The sequence below is a fragment of the Macadamia integrifolia genome, chromosome 13 (genome assembly GCF_013358625.1).
Source record: "Macadamia integrifolia cultivar HAES 741 chromosome 13, SCU_Mint_v3, whole genome shotgun sequence".
Classification (NCBI taxonomy): domain Eukaryota; kingdom Viridiplantae; phylum Streptophyta; class Magnoliopsida; order Proteales; family Proteaceae; genus Macadamia; species Macadamia integrifolia.
In genome coordinates this window covers 12,882,330-12,909,417 of record NC_056569.1, presented here as the reverse complement: position 1 = coordinate 12,909,417, position 27,088 = coordinate 12,882,330, and the positions used below count along the sequence as shown (strand labels likewise).

Here is a 27,088-nt window from a genome sequence, read left to right as displayed (position 1 = left end):
AAGGAAGGAATCTAATCTCCTCAAAAAGTGAGTACTGAGGTATTGTAGGATTGGGTTCTAATGAATTGATGGTGTTTTTAGTCTTTTAATTTGAGGGCTTAAAGGAAGTTGAAAGTTTCCTTTGAGCATTTAACAGTACAATAACAGATTCTATTAAAAAAAAAAAAAATCTGTATGATAAAAGAGAAGTTTTTCAGTTTTTCAAAAGGAAAATTGGGAAAGTAAAGAATACATTTAGCTGTTTAGGTTATTGACAAAAACTTCCCCCAGCCTCTGTTTTTTAATTGTTGGAAAGAAAAATGTTGGGCACGCCCCAGGGTGCCTAGCATGTGTCATCCTCTCTCCTCCCCTTTTGAAAAAGACCCCTTTGCCATGTTCAACTCTATATTGGTGTATGCTGCTAGCTTGCCGAAAGCTGGCTTCATGCCCAACCCTCCTCCCCTTTGTTGAAATACAAAATTTTCCTCTCTATAAATTCAAACACCCACCTCTCCATTTACTAAGCCCAACTCATTTCCACAAAGCCATAGACTCAAATCATTTCATTCTCTGTTTCAGTTCCACAATGACGTATCCTATCCTATTGCTTGGATTTCTAATAGCAACATCCTTTAGTGTAAGAAAAATGGTGTCTTTCCATTATCCATTAATTCAACATATTTATTGCTTGTTCATTTTTCATCTTTCTTATTTGGTTGTTATTCATGAAATTGCAGGGCTCTTTAGCTGAAAATTCCTTCTCAGAGTACTGGGAAGAGCATATTGGTTTTCCACCCCCTCATTGGTTAGCTGCAAAGGCCTCCCCTTTAAGCCTCCACCAGACGGCAGTGTTTATTAAACTCTTAGAGAAGAATGAATTGGCTTCTCACTTGCATTCATTTTGTAAGCAGGCTAATATTGCTTATTCTACAAATCTAACTGTGAAGAAGACAACAGATGACACAACCCTACCGCCAATTGCCCAATGGAATGCTGACAGAAATGTATATGAAACCTCTCCAAAAGATCTTCCCCTCTCAGTTGCTAGACAAGGGGGATTGCCATTTTTTCGGGAGTCAATGGTGAAAGAAGGAGGTTTAATGCCTATCCCTGATCTAAGAGACTCAATGTCATATAAGTCATTCTTACCGCGACCTCTGGCATCAAAATTTCCATTTTCTATTGGCCACATCGATGAATTAAAGAAGATTTTTGGTGTGGTTAATGAATCTAACATGGATGAATATATTCAAGACACTCTTGCGATATGTGAAATGAGCCCCGTTAGAGGTGAGCAGAGGACCTGTGTGACTTCCGCCGAGGATCTCATTGATTTTGTTGTGGAGAAATTAGGGCACCATTTACATATATGGAGTACTAATAGCATTGAAGGATCTTATGAGAATGTCACAATTGGAGCTGTGAAACTCATATATGGAAACCTCTCAGAACCACCAGTCTTATGTCATAGTCAGCCATTCCCATTTCAAGTCTATTTTTGCCATGTTTTACAAAAAGTGAAAGTATATGCAGTTGATATATATGCTCGGAGGAAAGTGAATCATGCGATTATGGCATGCCACTATGATACATCAACTTGGAATCCAAACCATCATGCTTTTAAGTGGTTGGGTTTTGGTCCTGGCCTAATTGAAGTATGTCATTGGATAAATGAGAACGCAATGGTCTGGACAAAGAATCTAGGCTGAGCAGCATTTGCAGATATGATTATCTTTCAGTTCATTTGTTTGTGTTACATGGTACTGCTTATGCTATGAATTTGAAGAATAAATAATGATCTATTTGTCTTTCTTATTATGCCATTCATGTGTTAATACATATGTTATTTTTTAATAAGAATGTTCTCCAATTTAATAGCATAGTAGACAAGAAGTTGAAAAAGGAAAACCCAGTTCAACCTGATCCTGTATTGCACTGAAAAAAGGAGGCCAAAAGTTACAAGTCAGAATTATTCACTGAGACAGGGCATCCTTAACATAGTACACTCCATTCAGGCTAGTTGCACAATCAGAATTCCAGAAAGATCGGCATGAAGGATTGTCCAAGATCATTGGGGATGTGAGTAAGAAAGTATGGTTGGAACACTTTGAGGAACAGGAATGCCTGGACGCTAATCCTGTACATCCCTGCTTTATATTTTTAATATATACTTTGCTGATTCTTAACGAAAAGAAAAAAAAAAGGGTACATCTTGACGAATAGGCAAGATGCATATATACTATGGGGTTTCAATTCATTTGGCAGGAAGTATTTTGTTTTGTTTAAAAGTAATTAAGCAAAACAAAATACAAAATTTTTTTTGGGGGTGAATGGAAAATATATTCAGCAAGTGCAAAAATTACAAGAACACCAAGAAGGGTAGGAGGAGGGAAGACCCAGCCAAATCGGGCAGGCTAGGGAGGGGGGAGTAATCAAGAAGGTGGCAGGAATGCTCCAACTGGAAACAATCAGTCGGTTTTATTAGAGTCATGAAAAGTGGAGAATTCAGATTCAATTCTACACCTAATCTCGGAGGCATTGCAGTCGCAGACAAACTGATGAGTCCTAAACTTACCGGTCTGTGTTTTGAGATTTCACAGTTGAAGAATGTTAGAACAAACACCAACGAATACGATGAAAAACTAACACAAATCCGTACAACATAGATTTAACGAGGTTCACACACCGATGAGGTGTGCTATGTCCTTGGGGGAAGAAGAAGATGATTCACTCTGTAGAAAAAGTATGATACAGTGGAGATCGATAAAAAACACCCAAATCGCGGTAAGAAAACTCGCTAGAAACCTGACCCTCAAATTACATTACTTGTTCAACAAGATGATAGTACATTATATACTCCTCCAAGTCGCCGGTCGATGGGCTCAAGCCACAGAAAATTATCGGAGCAGGTCATTCTTCAAAACAAGTCAAGAATTCAAGACAAACATAACAAAAGACATCTCAAAACACACTTCAAGTCACTGCCTCAACACAAAACTGGCAGTCCTCTGCTTCATTTCTATGCGTTCCAAAAAATATTTTTATTTTTCAGTGAATGCTTAATTCATAGAGCTTAGCAAGTTCTGGATTTATTTATTTGTTTGCTGTTCCTCGGTAGCGGATTTAATTGTTTAACTATAACCTTTTCTGTGTTTTGCAGGTGAGGACAGGAGCAGCTCAGGTTGAAGGTGGGGTTCATGATTTGGTATACTATGCAAAGAAAGCATTCTGAGATCTGAAATCTTAAGCCTGCTTAATTTTGAGTAATCATGCCCTTGAATGCTTTCTAATTTGAATCGATATTTAGAGAAGCAACATCAGATGCATTCCACAATCAGCGTGACTAGTACCAGTCTACCAGATGCAGACAAATCCTATAATGACCAGCAAAGTTTGTTTGGACTGAGTTTATGTTTATGTTTATGTTTAGGCCATGTTTTTTCTTCTAGGTCAACAACATATATGTTAAAATTTTGCCCGTGATGGCTTAACTTTTCTGCCATTGTGATATTTACCCTTTTGATATGCTCATTGTACCATATGTAGATGATTATTATTTTGAATTTTTTTTTTTAGGAATTTTATTTTTTATTGTTATCATTGTAGATTGAAGCATATAACACTGACTAGCATCGAATCGTGGTGGTCTTTCATTGTTACTAATTGTATGATTGGATCACATGACATTACATTGACACCTCAAGTGTAGCTCCGCTGATCCAAAGGTGATGTGTGTTAATAGACGTCTCCAGGTCGAATCTCCCCGGGACTGATTTGGTACATGGGTTAGGTGGGCTGTGTGTAATTGGAGTTTACCCTTAGGCCTGCACTGAAAGATGGGCAGGTTTGAGGGGTTCTTCGTTAAAAAAATAAAATAAAATCCACTATGAAGCTCAATACCCTAAAACGTCTTAGTGAATGATAAATCATATGGATCAGCATCTCCAAAGCACTCCTTGGATCATCCATGAGAAACAAACTTGCATTTTAATTGACATTAAACAGAATTTATGCTGTGTTTGATATGCATTCTAGGTCGATAATGCATTGAAAAAATCATACCAAACACAACCTTTCTTTTAAAAAGTATATTATAAGATTCCAAACACTTTCAAATTTTTAATATATAGTTCATTGACTTCATTCTCTTTAATTACGATTTAGGGCAGAGCCCACAAAATATTGAGGTTGAGATGAGGAATACACTTTTCTTAGTCACCTTTTCTTGTTTTTGTTTGCAAATACCTTTTTGAATGGAAAATACTTGTTGAGAACACATGTTGGATTGTGTATATCAACATCATTGATCAGTGGGTGCAGCTGTAAAAGATAATTTAATAATTTGGTTGCTATCTATGTCTTCCTTAGCAATCTTTTTGGACAGAAATTGCTCTTGCTTGCGTGCATATCAATTACTACCCATAGAATTGAGGGGGTTGGATTAATATGTAAATTTTGTTATGGTAAAGATGGACAGTTTTTTTTTTTTTTTTATCTATACTTCTATAGTATACTCTTTGCTGATTCATAAGATTGTGTGTGTGTGTGTGTGCACGTGTGTGTGTGAGTGAAGAACCTAAGCCTTAGGTTTTCGATGTCAGAATAACCTCTAATATGGTTGGCTCTTGGAAATTTTGAAATTGATGATTCAGGAATTGATTTTGAGACTTTTGGGTCAAATGCACGACATCTAAGGAAAACTTTAAGAGGAGGAGAACTTAAGAAATTAAATTCTAATGAGAATTGAGAAAAACAATTTAGGCATAGAAAAGATAACATAGTAGTTATTCAAGAAAAAAAAAATTGGCAATAGTTAATTAAGATATGCCTAATGAAGCAACAAGCCAAATTTTCTACTTTTAGAAGTTTTACAGCAAAATTTTTTGATTCACAAGCTTCGGAGGGGATTTCTAGAGGGGCACCAAGTTTTAGCAAATAGAAGGATAATGTGGTAGTTTCTGACTGTATTGATATTTAGAAAGTGGTCAAAGGTCATTACTTATTAAACACATGTCAAATTTTAAAATCGGATTCAAGCATATACCCTCCTATTGTGTTGGAAGATAAGAGTATTTCATAAATTCTTATTAGTTAGCAACTAATAAAATTCAGAGCGATGAGAATGCCTGGATTGAACAAATTTGTCCAACCATAATTTTCTTCAATTTTTCCAATTTTTGTTGTTTAATCTCAGATGCACACCAAAAATTGCATTTCCGGTTCGTATCAGATTGAATTTCATGGTTTACAACAAAGTGCTTTTACTATTTCCATCTGCCCCCAAGAAAAAAAAGTGTTTTTAGCTATGTCGATCCGAACTCATCTGGAGCTTAAATAGGGCTTGAGCTAAGATTTTTGACCCTGAGGGTGGGTTAAGGTAAAAAAAAAATTGGCCCTAAGTTAAGGTCAGGCTGGGCCAGGCCAAGGTTAAGGCCTCAGACTGAACCTGACAAAGCCTAGCCCGACCTTGACTTTGACCCTGAAGATATATAATGATGTATCATATATAGTGTTCCTTAAGAAGTCCTAGATGTGTCTACCTATACAAGCTCAAGACTTCTCACTTCACAAATCAAACTTAATCCTTTGTGACGATCATCATTTGGATTATTTTAAACTGTAATAGGGGCAATTATATGTGATTTTCTTGGTTTGGATTGATTTAAACTATAATGTATTTGCATTAATATTAAACTATAATGTATTTGCATTAATATAGTTTTATATGATCAAACTTAACCCTTCATTAATGATCACCATTTGGATTGTTTTAAAGTGTAATGGAAGCGCCTATATGTAATTTCTTTGCTTTGAATTGTTTTATATTTTAATGTGTATGTATGAATACATTTTGTATGGTCCGTCAAGGTCAGGTTTAAGGCCATTTTCAGGGTCAGTTTGGCTCTGAATGGTAAAATAGGGTCAGAATCAAGGTCAATTAGGCTGGCCCAGCCCAGGCCAGCCCAGGCCAGCCCTGCCCAATTAGGGCCAATTGGTGTGGGCTAAGGTTAGATCGAGCCTAGTCAGGTTGGCCCTAGGTTTATATTTTTAGGCCTTGATCAGTTAGGGTCAGTGCAGGCCTGGGCTAATCTATGAGGATTTAGGGTTGGGTTGAGGTTTTAAAAAATCCGAACCTGTTGCAACCCTTGAACCAAGCCACAAATCCTTCATTCATCTAAGGTGAAAGCCTAGGACTCCTGCCCATATTGACACTTTTGCATGCGCTTCCATTGGCCCCCGGTGGTCATGCTACCTTTCAAGGAACCCTCTCCCTTTCAAGAGAGCATTGGCTAGTTTTGTGGCCCCTGCAGAAGTGTGGGGCCAATGAAAGTGCATACAAACGCATAAACATGAAAGAAATTGTTTATTGCATTAGGGAGGGGTGATAATTTCACACACCTCTTGTGTTTGGGTGCATGCCACATGATCAAATTGTTTTGTTTTTAGGGAAATGAATACTTCCTGGTCGCACGCCCCTTGCGTCCAAAGTCCAAACACAAAAGGTCACAAAATGACATTCCCAACCCTTTAAAACCCCAAAAAAAACCTCACTCCCACGTGATGCCCAAGTGTTCCCTTTGTTGGACCCATGCTGGCACAAGAAATGCATGACCACAGAAAACATTTCCCTATCAATATTCTTGTCGGTATCTTTTTATTTCTTTAATTAAAAATTCAGCGCAATCCCCATTGAGCACGGGTTCCAAAGGATATATATGTATGGACCCACGGCTTTCCTATTTCTCAGGAAAAGCCATTGGAAGGTCAAGGACCCCAACTTTCCTATTTCTCAGTACGAGCTTTCTGGAGGTTTGAACCAGCCACATTCCCTTCCTATTCCTCAGGGAAGTCAGGAGTTACAGGCAAAGTCATACACCCCAATTTAATTTGTGACTTAGAAATGCTCCCTCTGCTCATGGAAATAACTCATCAAGGCACTTTCGGGACGGGCAAATTTTTTTGGTTTGTTGAAGAAGGGCCAGAACATGTAAAACGTTTATAATCAAGATTTCAGAAACAGGGGATAGTTTGAAGCTTCTTCCTCAAGGTCATTCTCTCTCTCTCTCTCTCTCTCTCTCTCTCTCTCTCTCTTGAGAACCAATGTGTGATTCCTGTTTTACTTCCATTCCGTTAAGCTGGATTGAGTAACGATCTAGATGTAAGGTTTAAGTGAAGAGTTGTTGTTGGAGCAAACACCAAAAAATACGAAGATAAACAAACAATAGATCCGCACAATACAGAGATTTAACGAGATTCACATACCAGTGTGGTGTCTTACATACTCGAACGAAACACCAGCGAGAAAACTCTCCCTGAAACCCTAGCTTGAAAAACCCCCAAATTACAATGACTTTCTCAACAAAACAATAGTACATTATATACTTCAAGTCGCTGGTCGACCCATCTGATCGCAGTCAATCCGGTCGAACCATACTGCGGGGCTACCCCCATACGAGATCAGTGTTGGGCTCCAGGTTTGGGCCTATCGGCAACCCTTATGCTTCCATCAGAGATCTCAAAAAACTTCTCATTCGGATCGATGTTCAAAACGGGTCAAGAATTCGAAACAAACTTAACAGTTGTGATCATCAATGATGCAAGGTTTTTCTACTATTCCTTTTTTTTTTTTTTATTACTATTATTACTTTTTTTTTTATTACAAGGAGCATATATAGGTACAATTGAAATCTAAGCAAAAGCAAATAATCTAGTCATACCCTGGGGTTGATCCTTCTTCCTTGGCATCCTGTTGATCAAGGGGTGGTCTAGTAAATTTTCTCTTCTTAGGGTTAGGCCTCCTGCTTAGCAATTTTTGAGCTCTTTCCATCTTTTATTATCCTCCTTGGATTTTCCACCTTCGGCATTGCCTTCAGTAGGAAGTCACACGTTATCTCATAAGTTAGTATCTAGGTCTTGTAACTGCATCTCTTGTCATCTCGTCAGAGATATGCCTAAGGGTCGTATTGTATGGTTACGATTCTACCCTTTTTGTTATTTTTATTCCATTGAAAATCGATTTTACGGTATAGGACGCTTATGACCTCCCCTCTATGCCTTGCGGTAATATTCCTCTAAGCATTACGATAGTTATACAACGATGCATCCATAGATCAAATTATTTCGTGGATGGATTTTACTGACTATCGAGGCTCATTTGCAGGAACCACAGAGATAGGCTTTTTGGTTTAGTTTTTTTTTTTTTAAATGATTTAAAAAATATATTAAAAAAGATAAAAATCTTTCTAAGAGTAAGAAGAACCCAAAAAAAAAAAAAAAAATGGAGAAAATAATTAGAGAAACCTCCACAAAAAGAAAAGATTATTCCCTACGAAAAACCAAGAAGGATAAACAAAAAGCACAAGCCAACTACGTAGAGAGAAGACCTATCCTTAACGGAGTAAAAGTGACTATGAATCAGTACTGCCCAATTATTTTCTGGTTCACCTAGGCTCTCTTTGGTTTGATTTCTATTTATATTTATTTGACTTATTTCTATTAGGCTCTCTTTGGTTTGATTTCTATTTGTATTTATTTGACTTATTTCTATTTTTATAAGTGTTTGGTATAATGTTTGGTATAAATTATAGCACTTATTTCTATTTATAGTAAATTATAATAAATCACAAATCACAAATTACTCTCAAGCTATTTGTGATTTGTGACAACAAATCATTCATGTTGATTTTTGCTTCCTCAAATGAGCATGTGTGCTAAACTAACTGAAAATCAATGGTAAATAGGTAACTTTAGTATGTTCTATATTTTTCCAATAAAAAACCCCAAATCCTATCATCTCTTTCGCTCGAAGCTCAAAGCTCAAAGATCAAAGCTCAAAGCTCAAAGCTGAAGGTGAAAACTGAAACTTATTTTCTCATTATATAATCTATTTTATAAATAGTAACCAAATAAATACTATTTGTGGTCCATAATTTATTATCACAAATAATTTCTAAAAAATAATTAATAAATACAAATAGAAATCATACCAAAGAGAGCCTTAATCGAACAAAATAATTTCTGATGAGAGATATCCATTTATCATTGAACCTTTATTAGACAAGTTATTTGTTTAATGCCTAGAAAGTTTACTACCTATTACATAACTAACTTTTTTAGCCTTTATTGACTTTTTTTTTTCTACATTCTTGATTATGGCATGTTAGATTTATGAATTAATATCTAATTTGTGGTGGCTGGTGGAAATCATTTGGACAACTTTGGGCCTTTAACCTACAGAATTTAGATGGCTTTTTCATAGGCGTCTTGCATAACAACTTCCATTATTGTCTCATATGATAGAATATACTTTAACAAGCTACTCTTGTTGCAAGGGTTCACTAAATACATATGTTTCATAGAGTTTTAATAGTTGTATTGCATAAATATGTGTTATATCATAGGACTGATGAGGTACAACCGGCATCTCAATAATGTTGTTAGCACATATAACAAATGAATTGTTATATGATCATATAAGAAGGATTGAAATTGACAGAAGCGCACTAGGTGGAAGCATGAACATGTCTGAAGGCCCTCTCATGCACACAGGGGATGATCTTGGAGGTGGCCTCCCACCGGATCGGGGAAGGCAACTCCGGTTAACAGACTTTTGGAAGCTTCCGTCATCCTTGGAGCAGGCTGCTTCTGATGGGGGAAAGGATCCTCCCCTTGCAGCGAATAAATCTTTTGCCTTCATAGTTGGCTCTGATACTGAAGCATCTGAAAAAGGGGCTTCTCCTGAGAATCCTATTCCAAAATCATATGCTAATGTAGTGGGTAATAGGCCGTCAGTGGTGGATGATCTGCCAGATCCAGTTCATGCAGAAGACTTGACCAAGGTGATCATCCCCCAAGAGGCATACGAGGATCGTTTAAATTGGTATCGATTTGCCCTGATTGGCCGGCTCAATTTTTGGTTGCTTTCCTTGGATGATGTTCACAAAGAAGCTCGTAAGAGGTGGAGACTCAAGGGTACAATGAAGATGGTGCCCATGGGCAAGGGCTTCACAATTTTTCAGTTTGAATCGGAAGAAGATATGGCTCTGATGTGGAGACAAAGTCCAATGAAGATAGGAAATCAGTTTCTCAAGTTTCAAAGATGGCATCTAGACTTCAGCATACACGAAAAAATGATCAATAAGGTTCCAGTTTGGGTGTGTTTCCCTGATCTACCATTGGAATATTGGCACGAGAAGGTATTACTAACCATGGAAAAGGCAGTAGGGAGGCCAATTGGGCTTGACCAATGCACCAGGAATGTAATATATGGAAATTTTGTTCGGGTTTTGGTGGAGATGGAGGTGGCGGCCCCAAGGCCTGAAGAAATTCAAGTGGAACGCAAGCAACCTGGGACTACGAACTTATTTGTTTTCAAGCAACAATTGATCTATGAGGACTCATTGGGGATATGTGGTTTCTACAAAAAAAGGGGGCACCAACTGAATGATTGCCGAGAGAAGAAGGCCTATGATGAATGTCAGAACACTTTGGACAAGACTGGGATCCCAGGAGCAGTGTATGGAGAAGATAGAGTCAACTCGGTAATGAGTAGCTCACCTAGTCGAGCCATGCCTTCTTTGGAAAGAGATGATCACAATATTTCAAATTCCAATTTGAATTTGAATATTGCCTCTCATATCTCTCCTAGTGCTGAAAGAGGGGAGACAGGTGTATCAACTCTTATAAATGACGTTTCTCGGTTACCTAATGTGGAGGAAGGAGAGATTTTAATTGATTTAATTGACACAAATCCTCAGTCCATTCAGCACACTTTGGGTAACTTGGGATTAGATCATGTGGGGGAGGAATCAATTAAGGAAGCTTCTCTTGGTGAGGAGGTGCAGGTTAGGGAAGAAACAAATATGGAATCCTCTGATTCTGAGTATGAAGAGGTTTCCTCTGGCGCTAAGGTGGACCAATCCGGCTTTGACTCTAGCTCTGAGGCTGGTTCGGAATCAGACCAGTCCAAAAATTTGAAGGAAGGGGAATTGAACCAAGTTGGTCCCACACCTGTTCTGGCAGTGCAACAGGAAAACCGTGTTATAGCACTTTCTTCTCAGGGTGCAGTGAGGGTTGTCACCCATGCTAAGAGAACTGGGGCGATCCTAGGGGGTAATCGTGGAGGACTGGCAGGAAGGGGTGGTCGTACCTCCTCCAATAAGGTGCATTCGGCCCCTCTACAATTTCCATTGAGCAGAATGGAGGTTGCTTGTATGGGGGTACACGTTGTTGACAAAGAGGCGGCCTTGGTAGAGAAAGGGAAAGAAGTGGGGGAGAGAAGGGTAAAGAGCAACAAAGGTGGTGGTCAGACCTCAAAGTCTGAAAGGTCGGAAGGAAAAAACATGTAATCATGCGGATTTTCTATTGGAATATCCGAGGTGTTAAGAAGGCAACAACCTCCAAGGCACTGTAATTTTTTCTCCGTGGGCACTCTCCTGATGTGGTGTGTATAGCGGAACCTATGGTGGATTCGGTGTCTTTCCCTTCCAATTTTTTCAATTGATTGGGTTTCATGGCTGAGCTAATCTATAATTCTCGCCGTGACAAAGTGCCAAACCTATGGGTCGTTTGGAAAAACTCTCTTCAGAGCCCGATTGTGCTGTAGCCATCTGAGCAGCTGATTTCTGTTTCGGTGATCTGGAATGGTCGTCAAGTATTGATTTCTATGATCCACACCTCCTGTTTTAGGGCAGAGCATAGAAATTTATGGGTGGAGTTGGGGACTGCAGCGACTTTGGCTTTTCCATGGACGGTTGTAGGGGACTTCAATGCTACATTGTACTCCCATGAGAAGAAGGGTCTAGGTAGATTTAATGTGGGCGCCGCGGCTGAATTCCAGGCTATGGTGGATGCATGTGATTTGATTGGCGCTACTTCTCAGGGCGCTAAATTCACTTGGACAAATAATAGACGTAGAGAGCATGTGGCGGCAGTCCTTGATAGGTGTTTCTTCAATGCGCAATGGCTAGATGTATTTGGCGTTTGTGGGCAGCAGGTCCTCCATAGATCGGTATCAGACCATCCTCTTATAATTTTCTCCTCTGTAGCGGCACCCAAACCTCAAAATGCTCCTTTTCTCTTCCAGCGTTTTTGGATGGAGGAGAACTCTTTTGAGGACCTGGTGAGGGATGTGTGGTCTAGGGAGGTCAGGGGAGGTCCCATTGGTAGACTCGCTCACAAGCTTAAAGCAATGAAGGGCACTCTTAAGGGGTGGGCGAGGCAGGTTTTTTCGAATATTGACGTGGCCCTAAAGGAAGCTTCAGAGGGGGTGGAGGAAGTTTAGAAAGTCATTGATCAGATGGGAATGTCTGGTGATCTATATGTAAAGGAAGCAGAGGCTAAAACCAGGCTGTTGAAAGCGATGGAGATGCATGAAAAGCTTTGGGCTGAAAAGGCTCGATGTAAGTGGGCGAAGTTAGGTGACCATAACTCAAAGTTTTTCCACCAATCGGTTAAGGTGTGCCATGCAACAAAACTGCATCTGTTCTTTGAAAAAACAAGATGGCTCGGTGGTCTTTGAGTCGAGGGAGATGGCAGAGTATGTGGTCCAATTCTTTAAAAATTTTCACAAGGTTGATCATAATGTCCCTCATTTGGAGTTGCTGCAAGTCATCTCTAAAGAGGTGAATAGGGAAGACTTCTTAATCTTAGAAGTGATTCCTGGGAGGGAGGAGATTAAGCAGGTAGTTTGGGGATTGGACTCAGATAGCTGGCCTGGCCCTGATGGGTTTCTTGGAGTGTTTTTCAAGCAATGTTGGGAGATAGTAGGTGAAGGTTTTTCCGAGCAGTGATGGCATTCTTCTATGGTGGGAAGCTTCCGAATGGGGTAAATAATAGTTTTGTAACTTTAATTCCAAAGGTGGAGGGAGCTGGTTCCTTGGATAAATTTCGGCCTATCTATATGACTAATTTCTTCTGCAAGGTCCTATCAAAGATTATGGCAGAGAGGTTATCTCGTCTTCTTCCCCGCTTGTGTCATATGAGCAAGGGACATTTCAAAAAGGTAAGATTATCTCTGCAAACATTGTTTTAGCTTCTGAATTGGCAAATTTGTTACACACTTCGGTCAGGGGTGGTGGAATGGGAATTAAAGTAGATGTACAGAAGGCCTATGACACCTTGTCATGGGATTTCCTTTTCGAGGTTCTAAAGAAATTTGGATTCTCAAATGTATGGTTGGGCTGGATTTATGAAATTTTAATCTCTACTAGAATTTCAATTCTGTTGAATGGTGGTCGGGTTGGTTTCTTTGGTGTGGAGCGTGGATTGCGTCAAGGGGACCCAATCTCCCCAATGCTGTTTATTCTTGCAGAGGAGGTGTTGTGCAGGGGCCTGAATGGCCTGTTGAACGAGGGGAAATTAAAGGCTCTCCCAGGTCCGGGAGGGGTGAGCGTTCCTAGTCATCTGCTATTCGCAGATGACATATTTATCTTCATGAACGCTGTAGCGAAGCATGTTCTTTGTTTAAGAGATTTCTACTCAAATACCAAGAGTTTTCTGGTCAAAGATTTAACTTGGATAAAAGTAAAATATTCTTTGGTAAAGTTGCACCTCACCGGAAGAGATTTATTGCTGATTTGCTGAACATCCCCATTTGTTCTCTACCAACAAGGTATCTTGGGGTAGACATCTTCAAAGGAGCTGTTAAGAAGGATAGGATACTACCTCTGATGGACATGATAAAAGCTTGTTTGCAGGGATGGAGGGGCAAGCTACTATCTATGGCGGGTCGGGTAGAATTGATTCGATCTGTGATCTCAGGCATGCCAATTCATAACTTTTCAGTTTATTGGTGGCCTGAATCTGTGATCAAAACAGTGGAGAGATGGATGAGAAACTTCCTGTGGTCAGGGGATATTGACACAATGAAGAAAATCTCTGTGAAATGGGAAGAAGTCTGCAGGCCGAAGGCGGAAGGAAGTTTAGGTATCAAAAGATTAAGGGATGTGAAATGTGCAAGGCTCAGCAAACTTGTGTGGTAGATGAAACATGAAAAAACTGCCTTTAGTAGTTTCTTATGGGCGAATTTGTGAATGACGGTGGAAATCTCAAGAAGGGGTATAAATCCTCCTCTGTGTTAAAAGGTATTGCCAAGATGTGGCACTTTGTCTCTGAAGCTCAGCGTTGGATGGTGGGAAATGGTGAAGATATATATTTTTGGCATAACAAATGGTTAGGTTTGCACTCAATTGCAGAGCTCTCCCCTCTCCCTCGTTCTCTTTTCCATAACACAAGTAAAGTTGCGGATTTCATTTGGGAGGGTAAGTGGTGTCTCCCCTAGGCCAATTCGGATTTCTTACGTAGCATATTCAAAGAAATTAGTAGTTTACCCCTACCGCTTGGTCAAAGGGATAGATGTTGTTGGTCTCTTTCCTCTTTAGGTGCTTTTTCCTCAAGGTCAGCATGGGAGGCGCTGAGAAAGGATGCTCCAAAGGTAGGCTGGGCTAAGGTAGTATGGCGGACTGGTTTGCTGCCTTGCCGCCTTGCCAATCGGTGTTTGGATGGAGGCTAATGCATAGAAAACTGCCCTATGATGAGATGGTGAAAAGTAAAGGAGTGTCGCTGCCTTCCAACTGTGAGCTTTGCTCCAAGGCGGAGGAGTCTTTCCTGCACTTGTTCTTGGAGTGTGAAGGGGTTGCTTATATTTGGAGTGCCTTTGCAGAGGTTTTCAGGTTTTCATGGCCAAATCAATGGACAGATTTTCCAGAGCATGTTACATGGTGGACCCAAAGGTCTAGCACTACTGGCATATCTCAGGTATGGTTGGCGGGCTTGATCCTTATTCCCTGCTTTATATGGATGGAGAGAAACTCAAGGAGGTTTAGGGGTATGCATCGATCTCATGGCCAGATTTTCTCTACAGTCATGGAGGAAGTCAAAAGACGTGGGCCAGGGAAACAGGACAGAAGTAAATCTCGTCTAGATACAGAGAGATGCAATAATCTGAAAGTAGTGGTGCAAAGAAGAAGGATCAAGGAAGTGCAAGAAGTTTTTTGGCTTCCTCCAACGGTAGGATGGTGGAAACTAAACTGTGATGGCTCGTCTTTGGGGAATCCAGGGAATGCAGGAGCAGGTGGTGTAGTAAGAGATAACAATGCTTAGGTAGTTTTATCTTTTAGCTCCTTTTAAGGTAAAGCAAGCTTTGATGGAGGGAATCGATAAAGCGAGCGAGAAGAAGTGTGAAGCTTTATGGATTGAATGTGATTCGGTATCAGTAGTCATTATGGTGCAAAGGGGGCTGATCCCATGGTTTGTATGGTAGAAGTGGTCTGCTCTCATTTCCTACCTCAGGGGTATAAGTTGGAAAATCACTCATTGCTACTGGGAAGCCAATCCGATAGCAGATTTTCTGGCACAGTCAGCAGTGAAGAAAGAGATGTCTTCAACTAATGTAGTGTGGCCTTCAGAGGTACATCATTTCTTATCGGATGACGCGATGGGAAGATCGCGGTTCAGGTTTTATTAATCTTATGTTTTTCTTTTCCTCCTTCTGCTAATGCAATGTCGAAGGTGGAGGAGGGTCCTAGAGTTGTGATTGTATGCGTTTGATTTTGTTTTCTTTCCCTTATTCTTCCTACCCTTGTACAGTTTTTTTTTTTTCTTTGGCTTTTAATAAACAAGACCTTTTAGCAAAAAAATATAAGAAGGATTGAAACGAGTCACTTAACTTGATGTATATTGATTTATAGATAAAATTAAATTTAGTGTACTTAGTTGCAGTATTGTGTCATTAGGATTCAACACTACCAAGCAGAGTTTCAAGGCCTAATTCAAGGTATTCAGTTAGAAAGCAGTTGGGGATTGAAAGATTATGGATTGAAACAATCTCACTGGCAATATCGTTAGCAGTTTACTCAAAAAAAAAAAAAAAAATCCCATGGTGCATTTTGCAAGATTGGCACTCACTTTATCCATATATTTCCAGCATTCAATGGAAACTATCTCATTGTTATCGAGAGGCAAATCCAATTGTGGATTACTTGGCAAAAAGTGCTGCTAGAAATGGATCTAAAGTCTTTTGTCCTTCCTTTTCTCATTCAATGCTAGACGATATTAGAAGGAATGCAGAAAGTAGACCAAGATATAGATTTTCTTAACTTTGTTTTGTGGAGTTGAGGATCCTCTTCCTTGTTGATGGCCATACCGAAGGTAAGGAGAGGATCCTGAGATCTCAATCACCTCCATTCTATGTATTCCTGTTTTTGGTGTCTTTTTAGACCCAGCTTTTATCTCCTATTTTTTTCATACACATAATTTTTTAGCCAAAAAAAAAAAAGTTGTGTCATTAGGATTTTTTCCCTCAAATTCGATGATCTTCAAATTGGCATTGAAGGTCAGTCAAGGTTTCTTATAGAACACTACTATATGTCAACATTTGACAGTTTTATGCAAATGTTACCAAAAAAAAAAAAAAGTTTTATGCAAATGTTATGTTACTAATGTTGTTTCTGTAGTTATATTATTTTGAACTTGTTTTTTATCTAATACTTTCGAAGTTCAATTTTTTCCCCCTTTTTGGAGAGGATTCTCTAAGGGCTAGCCTATGCCCCCTCACAAAAAAAATATATTCATTTTTCTCCATACTCAAAAGAATTAGTAAAAAAAGCATGTGAGTAGGCGTAGGCTATGCCACTTGCACAAAGAGACTTTTCCCTTTCTTTTTATTTTTATTTTTTATAGAAATCCATTGCAATACATTAATTAGTGTTCTTATGAAGTCCTTTGCCTTGCATTTTGCTCCAACATGTTAATTCTAAATTTTTGATTGGTTTATTACTATGTTTCCATTCTCTTAATTGATGTTCTTACTTGAACATTGACTAAATCATATATAACTGTCGCTTCTTCCAATTTTTACTTGTCTATCAAAATTTCTTACAATTCTCTTACTCTTTATATGTTTTTGAACAATTTCTTTGTTGTCTGTTCATTAACAGGTTCAACTACATCCAAGGGTGATATTGAGGCTCTAATATTGGGCTAAATCTTTCTATAACACGTAAGATAAAAATGGTTGGTATTTAGATGCTGGAGTTTCTACAACATTTTTGCAAATGGGGCTCCATCAATTCAAAAAATGGTACATGTAGGATTTGTATTGGAATTGCTTGAGATAAGTCATCAAATTACAACCGGAAAAAAGAAAAATTTGCAAGCATGGATGCTTTGGAAGAATTGAAGAATGATATGAATATTTTGATTTTATTTTCACAGTCTTCTACTACAATTTTACTGCACTCGTTTTCTGCTTCTTCACACCTATTTGTGTCGTTAGTTTTATTCATTTCCTGGGCTTGCAAGAAATGCATGATGACTACCCTTGAAAATTCAAAACCAATGTTGAAGAATGCATATTCTATGTACTATTGGCCAACTCTTATATCTTGCATAGGTCTATCAGTCTGTGATCTTCTCATATTTGTGTTAAACTACTTCTTTGGTTACAGACATGGTTGTCATGATATAAAGATTTTCGTCCTGTTGGATTTTGGATTTAGAACACTTACTTGGTTTGTGATCTCCGGTTACTTGCACATCCAATTCTCTCATTCAAGTGAACAAAGGTTACCCATTTTATTAAGGATTTGGTGGATATTCTACTTCCTAATGTCTTGTTCCTATCTTGTTATACATATTGGTTTGTATTGCAAACATTCGTCCATTCCTTTCCTGCTATGGGTCTCCGATGGCATATCTGTTATTGTTGGTTTGTTCTTTTGTTACTTGGTGTTGTTTGGCAAAGGGGCAGAAGAAGAACATGTTCATCTATTGGAGCCTCTTTTAAAAAGTAGTTCCAATCAAAGCAATACTGACAATGGACAAGAATCAAGAGTCGGTGGAGACAATATAACTCCTTATGCAAATGCCGATTTTCTTAGTATTTTTACTTTTTCTTGGTTAGGCCCTTTACTTGCACTCGGGAATAAGAAAACATTGGACCTTGAAGATGTTCCTCAACTTGACAATAGTGACAGTGCCAATATGGTGTTTTCTATTTTTAGAACTAATCTTGAATATGATAATAATGGCAGTGGTAATGGAAGTAAAGTAAGCACACTCAAGCTAGGGAAGGCATTGATTCTCTCAACATGGAAAGAAGTTTTGTGGACGGCTTTATTCACTATTATATGCACATTGGCTTCTTATGTTGGACCATCCCTTATTGTTGCCTTTGTTCAGTATCTCAACAGTAATCGCCAAACAAAATATAAAGGCTATGTGATAGTGTTTATTTTTTTCCTTTCAAAGCTTATAAGGTGCATCTTTGAGAGGCACTTATTCTTTCAATTGCGAAAGATGTCAATTAGAGTACGTGTTGCTTTGTTTGCAATAATCTACAAGAAAGGTCTTAGGCTTTCAAGCCAATCAAAGCAAGGCCACACTAGTGGGGAGAACATTAATTTAATGAGTGTTGATGTTGAGAGGACTGGCCTTTTCTGTTGGTACTTGCACAATATATGGAGGGTGCCGGTTCAGGTTGTTCTAGCATTAATGATCTTGTATAACAGAATTGGGATTGCTTCACTTGTAGCTTTCGTTTCCACAATGATTTTGCTGATAGCAAATGTACCACTAGGAAAACTACAGGAGAAATTCCAAAGAGAATTGATGGATTCAAAGGATCGACGGATGAAGGTGACATCTGAGGCTCTAAGAAATATGCGGATTCTCAAGCTCCAAGGTTGGGATATGAAATTCTTGGCTCAGATAATTGAGCTCAGGAACTTTGAAACAAGAAGATTAAAGAAGCTACTTTATTCATCAGCTATGATTTCTTTTGTCTACTTGTCTGCTCCCATGTTTGTATCCACGGTTACTTTTGGGTTTTGTGTGCTAATAGGAATTCCCTTAGAGTCGGGAAAGATTCTATCTGCACTTGCTATATTTGAGATTTTGCAAGATACCATTTATAATCTCCCAAACCTAATCTCTACAGTAGTTCAAACTAAAGTTTCCCTCAATAGAATAGTATCATTCCTTTGTCTTGATGATCTTCATTCAAATATAGTACAGACGCTTCCAAGAGATAGTGACAATGTTGCAATTGAAATTGTAAAGGGAAATTTCTCTTGGGACTTTCATACCCCTAACCTCACATTAAAAGATATCAATTTACAAGTGTATCATGGTATGAAAGTGGCTATTTGTGGTTCTGTTGGGTCAGGCAAGTCAACCCTACTTTCATGCATATTGGGAGAAGTGCCAAAGTTGTCTGGAACAATTAAGTTGAATGGAACAAAGGCCTATGTTGCACAATCACCTTGGATACAAAGTGGCAAAATAGTAGATAATATATTGTTTGGCAAGCAGATGGACAAGGAAAAGTACAATATGATCCTTGAAGCATGTTCATTGAAGAAGGACTTAGAATTGTTTGCCTTTGGGGACCAGACTATCATAGGGGAGAGGGGGATCAACTTGAGTGGTGGGCAGAAGCAAAGAATCCAGATTGCACGTGCTTTGTACCATGATGCTGATATTTATCTTCTTGATGATCCTTTTAGTGCTGTGGATGCTCATACAGGAACTCATCTATTTAAGGTATTTGACCTATACTTCCAAAACTCCCTTGATGAAACTAACTTGAAGTTAAGCATCTCATTGCTTACATCACAATTTCATATGGCAAAAATTATATTTAATCTAAAAATTGATCTACGAAGAATGAAATCATTAGTTATTAAAAATAAAAAATAAATAAGACATATAGACACATAACATAAAGTGATGCATGTTATTCTGTATAACAAATGTTCTGATGTTATTATTACGAAAATGAAATTATATGTATTATTATTTGTCTTTTTTTAGTAGTAAAAAATTCTTTTTGAATTCTCAAATGTGAATATCTGAACTTTTGTTGCAGGAGTGCCTACTAGGAATATTGAGTTCAAAAACAATAATATATGTTACCCACCAAGTAGAGTTTCTACCTTCTGCTGATCTTATTTTGGTGAGAATATGTCATGTTTTTTCCCAACTTCTAGTCTCTTGAACTATTTTAAGAGTGTATATTTACCTTCTTTTGTTTGACAGGTTATGAGAGATGGAATGATTGCTCAAGTAGGAAAATATGAAGAAATTCATAGTTTAGGAACTGACTTTATGAAATTGGTGGGTTCACATAAGAAAGCTTTAGCAGTCCTTAACTCTGTCGAACATGAGGCTAATTTGGATAATTTCATTGCTAGTAAAGAAGATGATAATATTCTTTGTAGGAAGAAACCTAATGAAGATGTTGAGGACAGGGAACCCAAAAACTACAAAACAGAGAAATCGGTTCAATCAGAAGGGCAGCTTGTCCAAGAAGAAAAGAGAGAAAAGGGTGGAGTGGGTCTTTCAGTCTATTGGAAGTACGTTACTGCTGCATATAAAGGGGCTTTTGTTCCGTTGATATTGCTAGCACAAATTCTTTTCCAACTTCTCCTAATAGCCAGTAGTTATTGGATGGTGTTGTCTACTCCCGATTTAGAGGATGTGAGATCACATGTTAAAGGATCCACCCTTATTTTTGTTTATGTTGTTTTGACTCTTGGAAGCTCTTTTTGTGTACTTATAAGGTCCATACTCATTGTAACTTCTGGATATAAGACGGCCACTCTATTTTTCAACAAAATGCATTTGTGCATTTTTCGTGCTCCCATGTCTTTTTTTGATTCTACTCCGAGTGGAAGGATTCTAAATCGGGTTAGTAAATATCATTAGTTACTCATGAGATCCAAATAATCTTGTTTGGACACCATAATTTAATATAAACACTATTTTTGTATGCAGGCATCTATAGATCAAAATGCACTTGATACCTCTATACCACATCAAATTGAAGAACTTCTTATGTCGCTCATAGGATTCCTGGGAACTATTGCAGTAATGTCACAGGTTAAGTGGCATATGTTAATAGTTTTTATTCCGATGACTGTGACATGCGTCTGGTACCAGGTAATATAGTCACTTCCTCTTCTTGTGATTAAAATTTCAAATCAAGCTCAACCATATTTTCTCCATGTTTTATGGGCCATATTATAGGTTGGTTCATGCTTTATTTGATTTTTTAAATTTGAATTGTCTTTGTTCACACCGATATTGATTTAGTGGTAGATGCATATATTCTTATGTGTGAAATGGTGATTTAAGCCTTAATATTCTTCTTGAATTTATAAAGAATATATTTATAAAAAAAAAAAAAAAACTATTTTTCATTCACATATTTTCATGTGAATTAATATACAGCAGTAGTCTTCCCTGTCAAAAATTGTTTGAGAAGAAAAAACTAAATAAGGATGTCATCAAAATGCAAAGTGCTACTGAATCGACAATTCGACATGACTGAACTTTTGATATACATAAAATATTTTAGATATGTTTAGGATAAAAATATAAAAGGTCTATTGGCTTTATTGGTAGCTTCATTAATTGGTGTCCATATTAAAAATAAGATAATTAACAAAGTTAACATTCTACTAGAAAAAGGAAAAAGAACAAGTTAACAAATAATAAGTTATAAATAATCCCTCAATTTTGTATTAGCTAAATAATAAATTAGTTAATATTTGTGAAAATAAATTAATAAAAAATTAGAAAATTTTCCTATACTTGGTCTATACTCCCTTTACTTGGCCTTTGTTACTCAATGTTCCTTACTCTGAATTATTTTCTGATTCCTTCCCCCACCCCCACCCCCACCCCCAAGAAAAAAAAAATTTCTCCTTTCTTTCTCCCTTCATAATTCAAGATCCTTAAATTACCCCTTAGAATGGTTCCTTCTATGCTGTTTTCTTCATCGAGGACTCCATAAGGTGCCACATGTTTTGTTCCCCTAAAATTCTTCTATATAAGCATTGCAGAATTTTGGATGCCCTCTAGCTTCATAAGGAATTAGGGCCTTAGATTAATTTCCGATGGGTGTCGCAAGGATATTCTCCCACATGAGCTTGTCATCTTAATTCTCGTTTTGACTAAAGACATTTTTTTTTCCTGGAATCTGATATTTACTCATACAGCTTTGATAGGTTCAGAAAGGGTAGATAGAGAGGCTTTCCAATCCAATATGCCACCTTTCTAATTGCTTTCTCTAACATTCTGTCAAGATGTCATGAAGTTGGACTCATAGAAAGCTTGCTGCAGAGAGGCCTGTGTCATTGAGATTGAGCGTTCCTATAAGTTTTTGTTTTCTAGGAAATTAAAAAAAAAAAAAAAATCTTTTGAAGTAGGGAGGATGAGTAAATATAAACCATGCATAGAGGAGTGATAAATTTTGCTTAGATAATTTTAAAATCATAAATTGGTAAACTTTTTTAAATTAGTAAGTAATAAAATAATAAACAATTCTTAGTAAATTAAATATTAAGGATTATTCATCCAAAAAAATATATATATATATTAAGGATTGAAGTAAAATACCTATTGCAAAGTTTTGTCACAGTTGTTTAATATTTTTGGATTAGATGGAGAGCTGTTTTTCTCAAACTGAGTATTGGATCATTATTCTCTATTTGGGTTAGACATGTGTCAAGTTTCTGAACCAATTTCTGTTGGAGGGCATAACTTGTTTGGATTTTTTTTTTTTTTTTCTCTAAATGGTCATTTATATTAAAGGGAAAAGAGAATAAAATAATATACAAGTTGAAATTAAGAAAAAATCAGAAACAATTACCAAGATGTGGAGGGAAGAAAATCCAAGATCACTCCTTAACCTGGTTGAGAATTTTCCCCTGTACTTTCAATGGCTGAATTCAACTTCTCCATGACTCCATTATTGCGAAAGTTGACTTCTCAACCCATTAGGGCTCAATTTGAAAATGGATAGGCGGTCATTTGATAACTCACATTGATAAAATTCAAACCCCAATAGATTTGCTGTGTGGCAGACATTTGGGCAGTCAAAAGAGCCTCTAGGTGGACCTCTATAATTAGTTGATAAATTTCAGTGGGAAAATCTTTACTTCCTTCCTCTCCATATTTTTTTCCTCCATTCCCCTTCTTTTTTCATCTTTTCTTTACATCTTTCTTTCTTGACTAAAGTGCATGAGCTACGTTTTGTCCTAACTGTTCAAAAACAGTGTAGTTAGCCTAAGTGAAGTACCTAGGCTAAGCTACACTTGCATTTCTTAGCTAAATTGCACATTCATATGCGACAAGGAATAATGCCATGTTGAAATTTAGATTTGACAAAAACTTTGGTGGACACATATACTTAGTAACTGACTTTGAATAAAATGATTAAAGTCTTGATAATGGATACCTCAAAATTTTGGATACAATTACATTAATGTTTAGTAAACTTTGTATCTAAGAATTCTAGGATAGAAATTGTTGGATAAAGTCATCATATAAGTAATATATATTATTAAATCAACATCTAATAAAAATAGAAAATAATAATCATTAAATATAGAATAGTCTTAAAATAGAATTAAATATTTTCCTATAGTTTCTTCCATGATGATTCTATAACTATTAAGATCTAATATAAGTAGCTTACCTTAAGAAGTCCCTTATAAAAACTTATGTCACTTTTACTATTTATGCATTCATTACACATTTTTCATATTCTGTCTAACTTTTATTTTTTTTATGAACCTTGTAATGAAGAAATACTACATATCTACAGCACGAGAACTGGCACGGCTATGTGGAGTATGCCATGCTCCAATTATACAACATTTTTCTGAATCCATTTTAGGTTCGACTACAATTAGGTGCTTTGATCAAGAAGAGATGTTTATGGAGACAAACCTCAAGCTGGTGGATGTGTTTTCTCGGCCCAAATTTTATTTCTCTAGTGCGATGGAGTGGTTATGCTTCCGCATGGATATATTAGCATCCATCACGTATGCCGTGTTTTTAGTTTTCTTGATCTCAATGCCAAAGGGAGTACTTAGTCCTGGTAAAATGTTGAACTTGAAATCTTATAAAATCATCCTTTAGGACAATATTTTTTATTTTATTTTATTTTATTTTAACATAAAAGCATGATTTTGAATTTATTTTGTTTTCTTTATCTATTGAAGGTGTTGCGGGTTTAGCAGTTACATTGGGACTTGGTTTCAGTATGCATGGGGTTATATGGGATCTTACAGTTCTTGAGAATAAAATCATTTCCGTTGAGAGAATATTGCAGTATGCCTACATCCCTAGTGAACCTTCTCTGTTGGAAGATGAAAATAAGCCAAATCATGAATGGCCATCACAAGGGAAAATTGATTTTGTTGATTTGCAGGTATGCCCAATATTACGGATTTCTCAAGTCTTCATCTCTACTTATTTTCTCATCTTATGGAATATAATTTCCGAAGCCCAATGTTATTGGATAGTTCTTCCTACTCTTACTGAATTCAACAAAGCTTCATGATTTGATTGTCTAATGTGTATGTAGGTCCGATTTGCCCCACACCTTCCTCTTGTCTTGCGAGGTCTCACATGCACTTTTCCTGGAGGGTTGAAGATTGGCATCGTTGGGAGAACAGGAAGTGGTAAAACAACTCTTGTACAAGCTCTCTTCCGTATACTTGAACCTGTGGCTGGTCAAATTTTGGTAGATGATATTAACATATCTAAGATTGGGCTTCATAATTTGCGATCAAAATTGAGTATCATCCCGCAAGACCCCACAATGTTTGAGGGCACTCTACGAAGCAATCTTGATCCACTTGAAGAGTACACTGATGAACAGATATGGGAGGTGGGATTTTTATTTATTTAATGAATAGTTTCTAATCAGTGACAAAGATAGGATGGGCATATCTTTTACTTGTGATGATTCACATACCAAACAAACAAGTCCTAGTTGACTAGTTAGGATATGTAATTTTACAAACTCCTTTCTTAGGTTTTTTTTTTTTTTTTTGTCAAAATTTGAAATCCTTTCAATTGAGATATTGAAATCATTTCGTTGGATGCAATGGATCATCTTAGGGACAAGTTTGGCCTAAACGATTTTCTTAGTTATGACGTAAGAAGTGACTATTTCTATTGCCATATTTTGCATTTCGATTTGGCACCCCTTGATTGTTCATTTCATTTTTTGCTTAGCTTATTTTTTACAATCAATATTTGTCATCTTGAATAATCATGTAAAATGACAGGTTGACATGAACTTTTTATTGTTTTAGGCTTTAAATAAATGTCAGCTTGGTGATGAAATTAGAAAGAAGGAAGGGAATCTTGATTCTGCAGGTTAGTTTTCTTCTCATATTTGCTATACTGAAGTTTCTCATCATCAATCTATCCATGACTAAATGCATTGTTTTATGATATATCAAATTTAGTGCAAAACCATACCTCTGTACCCCAACCCCTTTTCTTACAAGAAGTAGGGGAATGAACGTTGATGAAAATAAGATCTTGAATTAATAACCCATTTTCATATGGTGGCTGCCATAGTGACTGAGAATGGAGAGAATTGGAGTATGGGTCAAAGGCAACTAGTTTGTTTAGCGCGGGTATTACTCAAAAAAAGCAAAGTGCTAGTACTTGATGAAGCTACTGCTTCAGTGGATACTACAACTGATCATCTAATCCAACAAACACTTCTTCAACACTTCTCAGGGTCTACTGTCATTACAATCGCACATAGAATAACATCAATTCTTGATATTGACTTAGTCATGTTTCTCGACAACGGTAAGTATTTGGTAATTAGTACATAACAATCAAATGGGTTAAATTGAGTTTGGTAATACGTCTTGTCATCTTTTCTAGTGCTTACCTAATCAGACTAACATGTTTTCTTTTCTTGATTAAGCAGGCAATATATTAGAATATGATTCTCCAACCAAATTGTTAGAGATCAAGACCTCTTCATTTGCACAACTTGTTAGGGAGTATACTCAAAGATTTAGTTCTTAGTATTTGAAAGGCTAAATAGGTAAGTTAGAGCATTCAAAGTAAGGAGGCTGCATTAAAGGGAGGTGTATTTCTATTGACAAAAAGTTTTGGAAGATAGAAACTGCCTGTAATCATTTGAGTTGGCTTGGGCATTCATTTGAAATATTGGGTGCTAATTATAAATATCCATAAAAATGGAGACCATTTTCACTTATTTTCAATATGAACTACTGTTTTGCCGATCAAGTCAACCATGTGTTCATTAAAGAGCAACAATGAAATCAATTTTAATTTCAAAATTGAAACAACTCCTTAATTATTTCAGAATATCCATTCCACTTGATTTCTATTTCATTGAAATAAGGAAATCAAAATAAACAAATTTCGAATATAAATCACCCCCATGAAATTGACCTAGAAATCATACCAAATCGGGTCTAAATTATAAGATGTCACTACAAAAGTTTCTGCAATATTTTAAATAGAAATGATGTAAAATATACTTTCCCTATTTAACAAACTGGCAAGTTAATTACACAATTTTTCTCTTATAATGATAAAAAAAAAAAAAAAAAAAATTCCAAGTGTACCTTCACTTCCCTTCCATTTTAACCAAATGGGCCTTAATTGACCCAAAAAAATCATATTCAAGATGTGCCACTACAACTTGAAAGAAACAACCCCAAGAGAAACAGACAAATGACCGAACCTGTATGCACCAATATATAACTCAAAACAAAACTTGTCACCTGCAAATGAATCAAAACCCCAGAGCATGCATCATGCTTCTTCCTCAAGGTGTCCCGACCATACTCTCTTCGTTACTTCCCGGATGATATTAGATGATCCTTCATCCTGATCTTTCTAGAATTCTGGTTGTGCGACTAATTTGACTAGCGTGTATGTAAAGGATGTCATGTCTTCGTGTATATATAAATTTTGTGAGAGGGTTCTTTATAAGGTAGAGTGGTCTCTGCATCATTATGGGGATCATTGAGAGCACATGCAGAAACATAAATAATAGTGAGATTCCTGTTTGCTATGGAGGTGAGTGAACATTTCCCCCCTCCTTATGTCTGGGTGTAGAAGTCATGCTGCTTTCTATATATATATATATATATATATATACCAGATAACATGATCGATCTAACCAAAATCCCGGAAAATAGGGATCTCCTGGTTCTGTATGGTAAGAAGGACGAGATAGGTGCAATACCTTACTCCGATCCAGCAAGGAGACTAACACTAAGATAGGTGCGATACCTTACTTAGAACTAAATCG

The 27,088-nt window shown here is 37.1% G+C and overlaps 3 protein-coding genes across 7 annotated transcripts in view; all 3 read left to right on the top strand.

Annotated features, from left to right (window-relative positions):
• LOC122059521 (ABC transporter C family member 3-like) overlaps window positions 1–1,797 on the top strand; it is a 25,387-nt gene extending 23,590 nt beyond the window's left edge. For all 5 annotated transcript variants that reach the window (XM_042622345.1, XM_042622346.1, XM_042622344.1 and 2 more), the window contains one exon: window positions 717–1,797. The gene's annotated coding sequence lies outside the window, so the exon portion shown is untranslated. The remainder of the gene's footprint in view (window positions 1–716) is intronic.
• A 12,636-nt stretch (window positions 1,798–14,433) lies between these two features.
• LOC122059024 lies at window positions 14,434–16,952 on the top strand. Its single transcript, XM_042621732.1, has 2 exons — window positions 14,434–14,736; window positions 16,917–16,952. Exons 1-2 carry the CDS (start codon window positions 14,434–14,436, stop codon window positions 16,950–16,952), a joined length of 339 nt encoding a protein of 112 aa, XP_042477666.1.
• A 184-nt stretch (window positions 16,953–17,136) lies between these two features.
• Window positions 17,137–25,887, top strand: LOC122059023 (ABC transporter C family member 3-like). The gene is made up of 10 exons (XM_042621731.1): window positions 17,137–19,521; window positions 19,847–19,933; window positions 20,017–20,667; window positions 20,755–20,919; window positions 23,572–23,866; window positions 23,991–24,199; window positions 24,356–24,661; window positions 25,092–25,155; window positions 25,363–25,602; window positions 25,727–25,887. The coding sequence occupies exons 1-10, from the start codon at window positions 17,137–17,139 to the stop codon at window positions 25,825–25,827; spliced, it is 4,503 nt and encodes a 1,500-aa protein (XP_042477665.1). The 3' UTR covers window positions 25,828–25,887.
• Window positions 25,888–27,088: the final 1,201 nt, after the last annotated feature.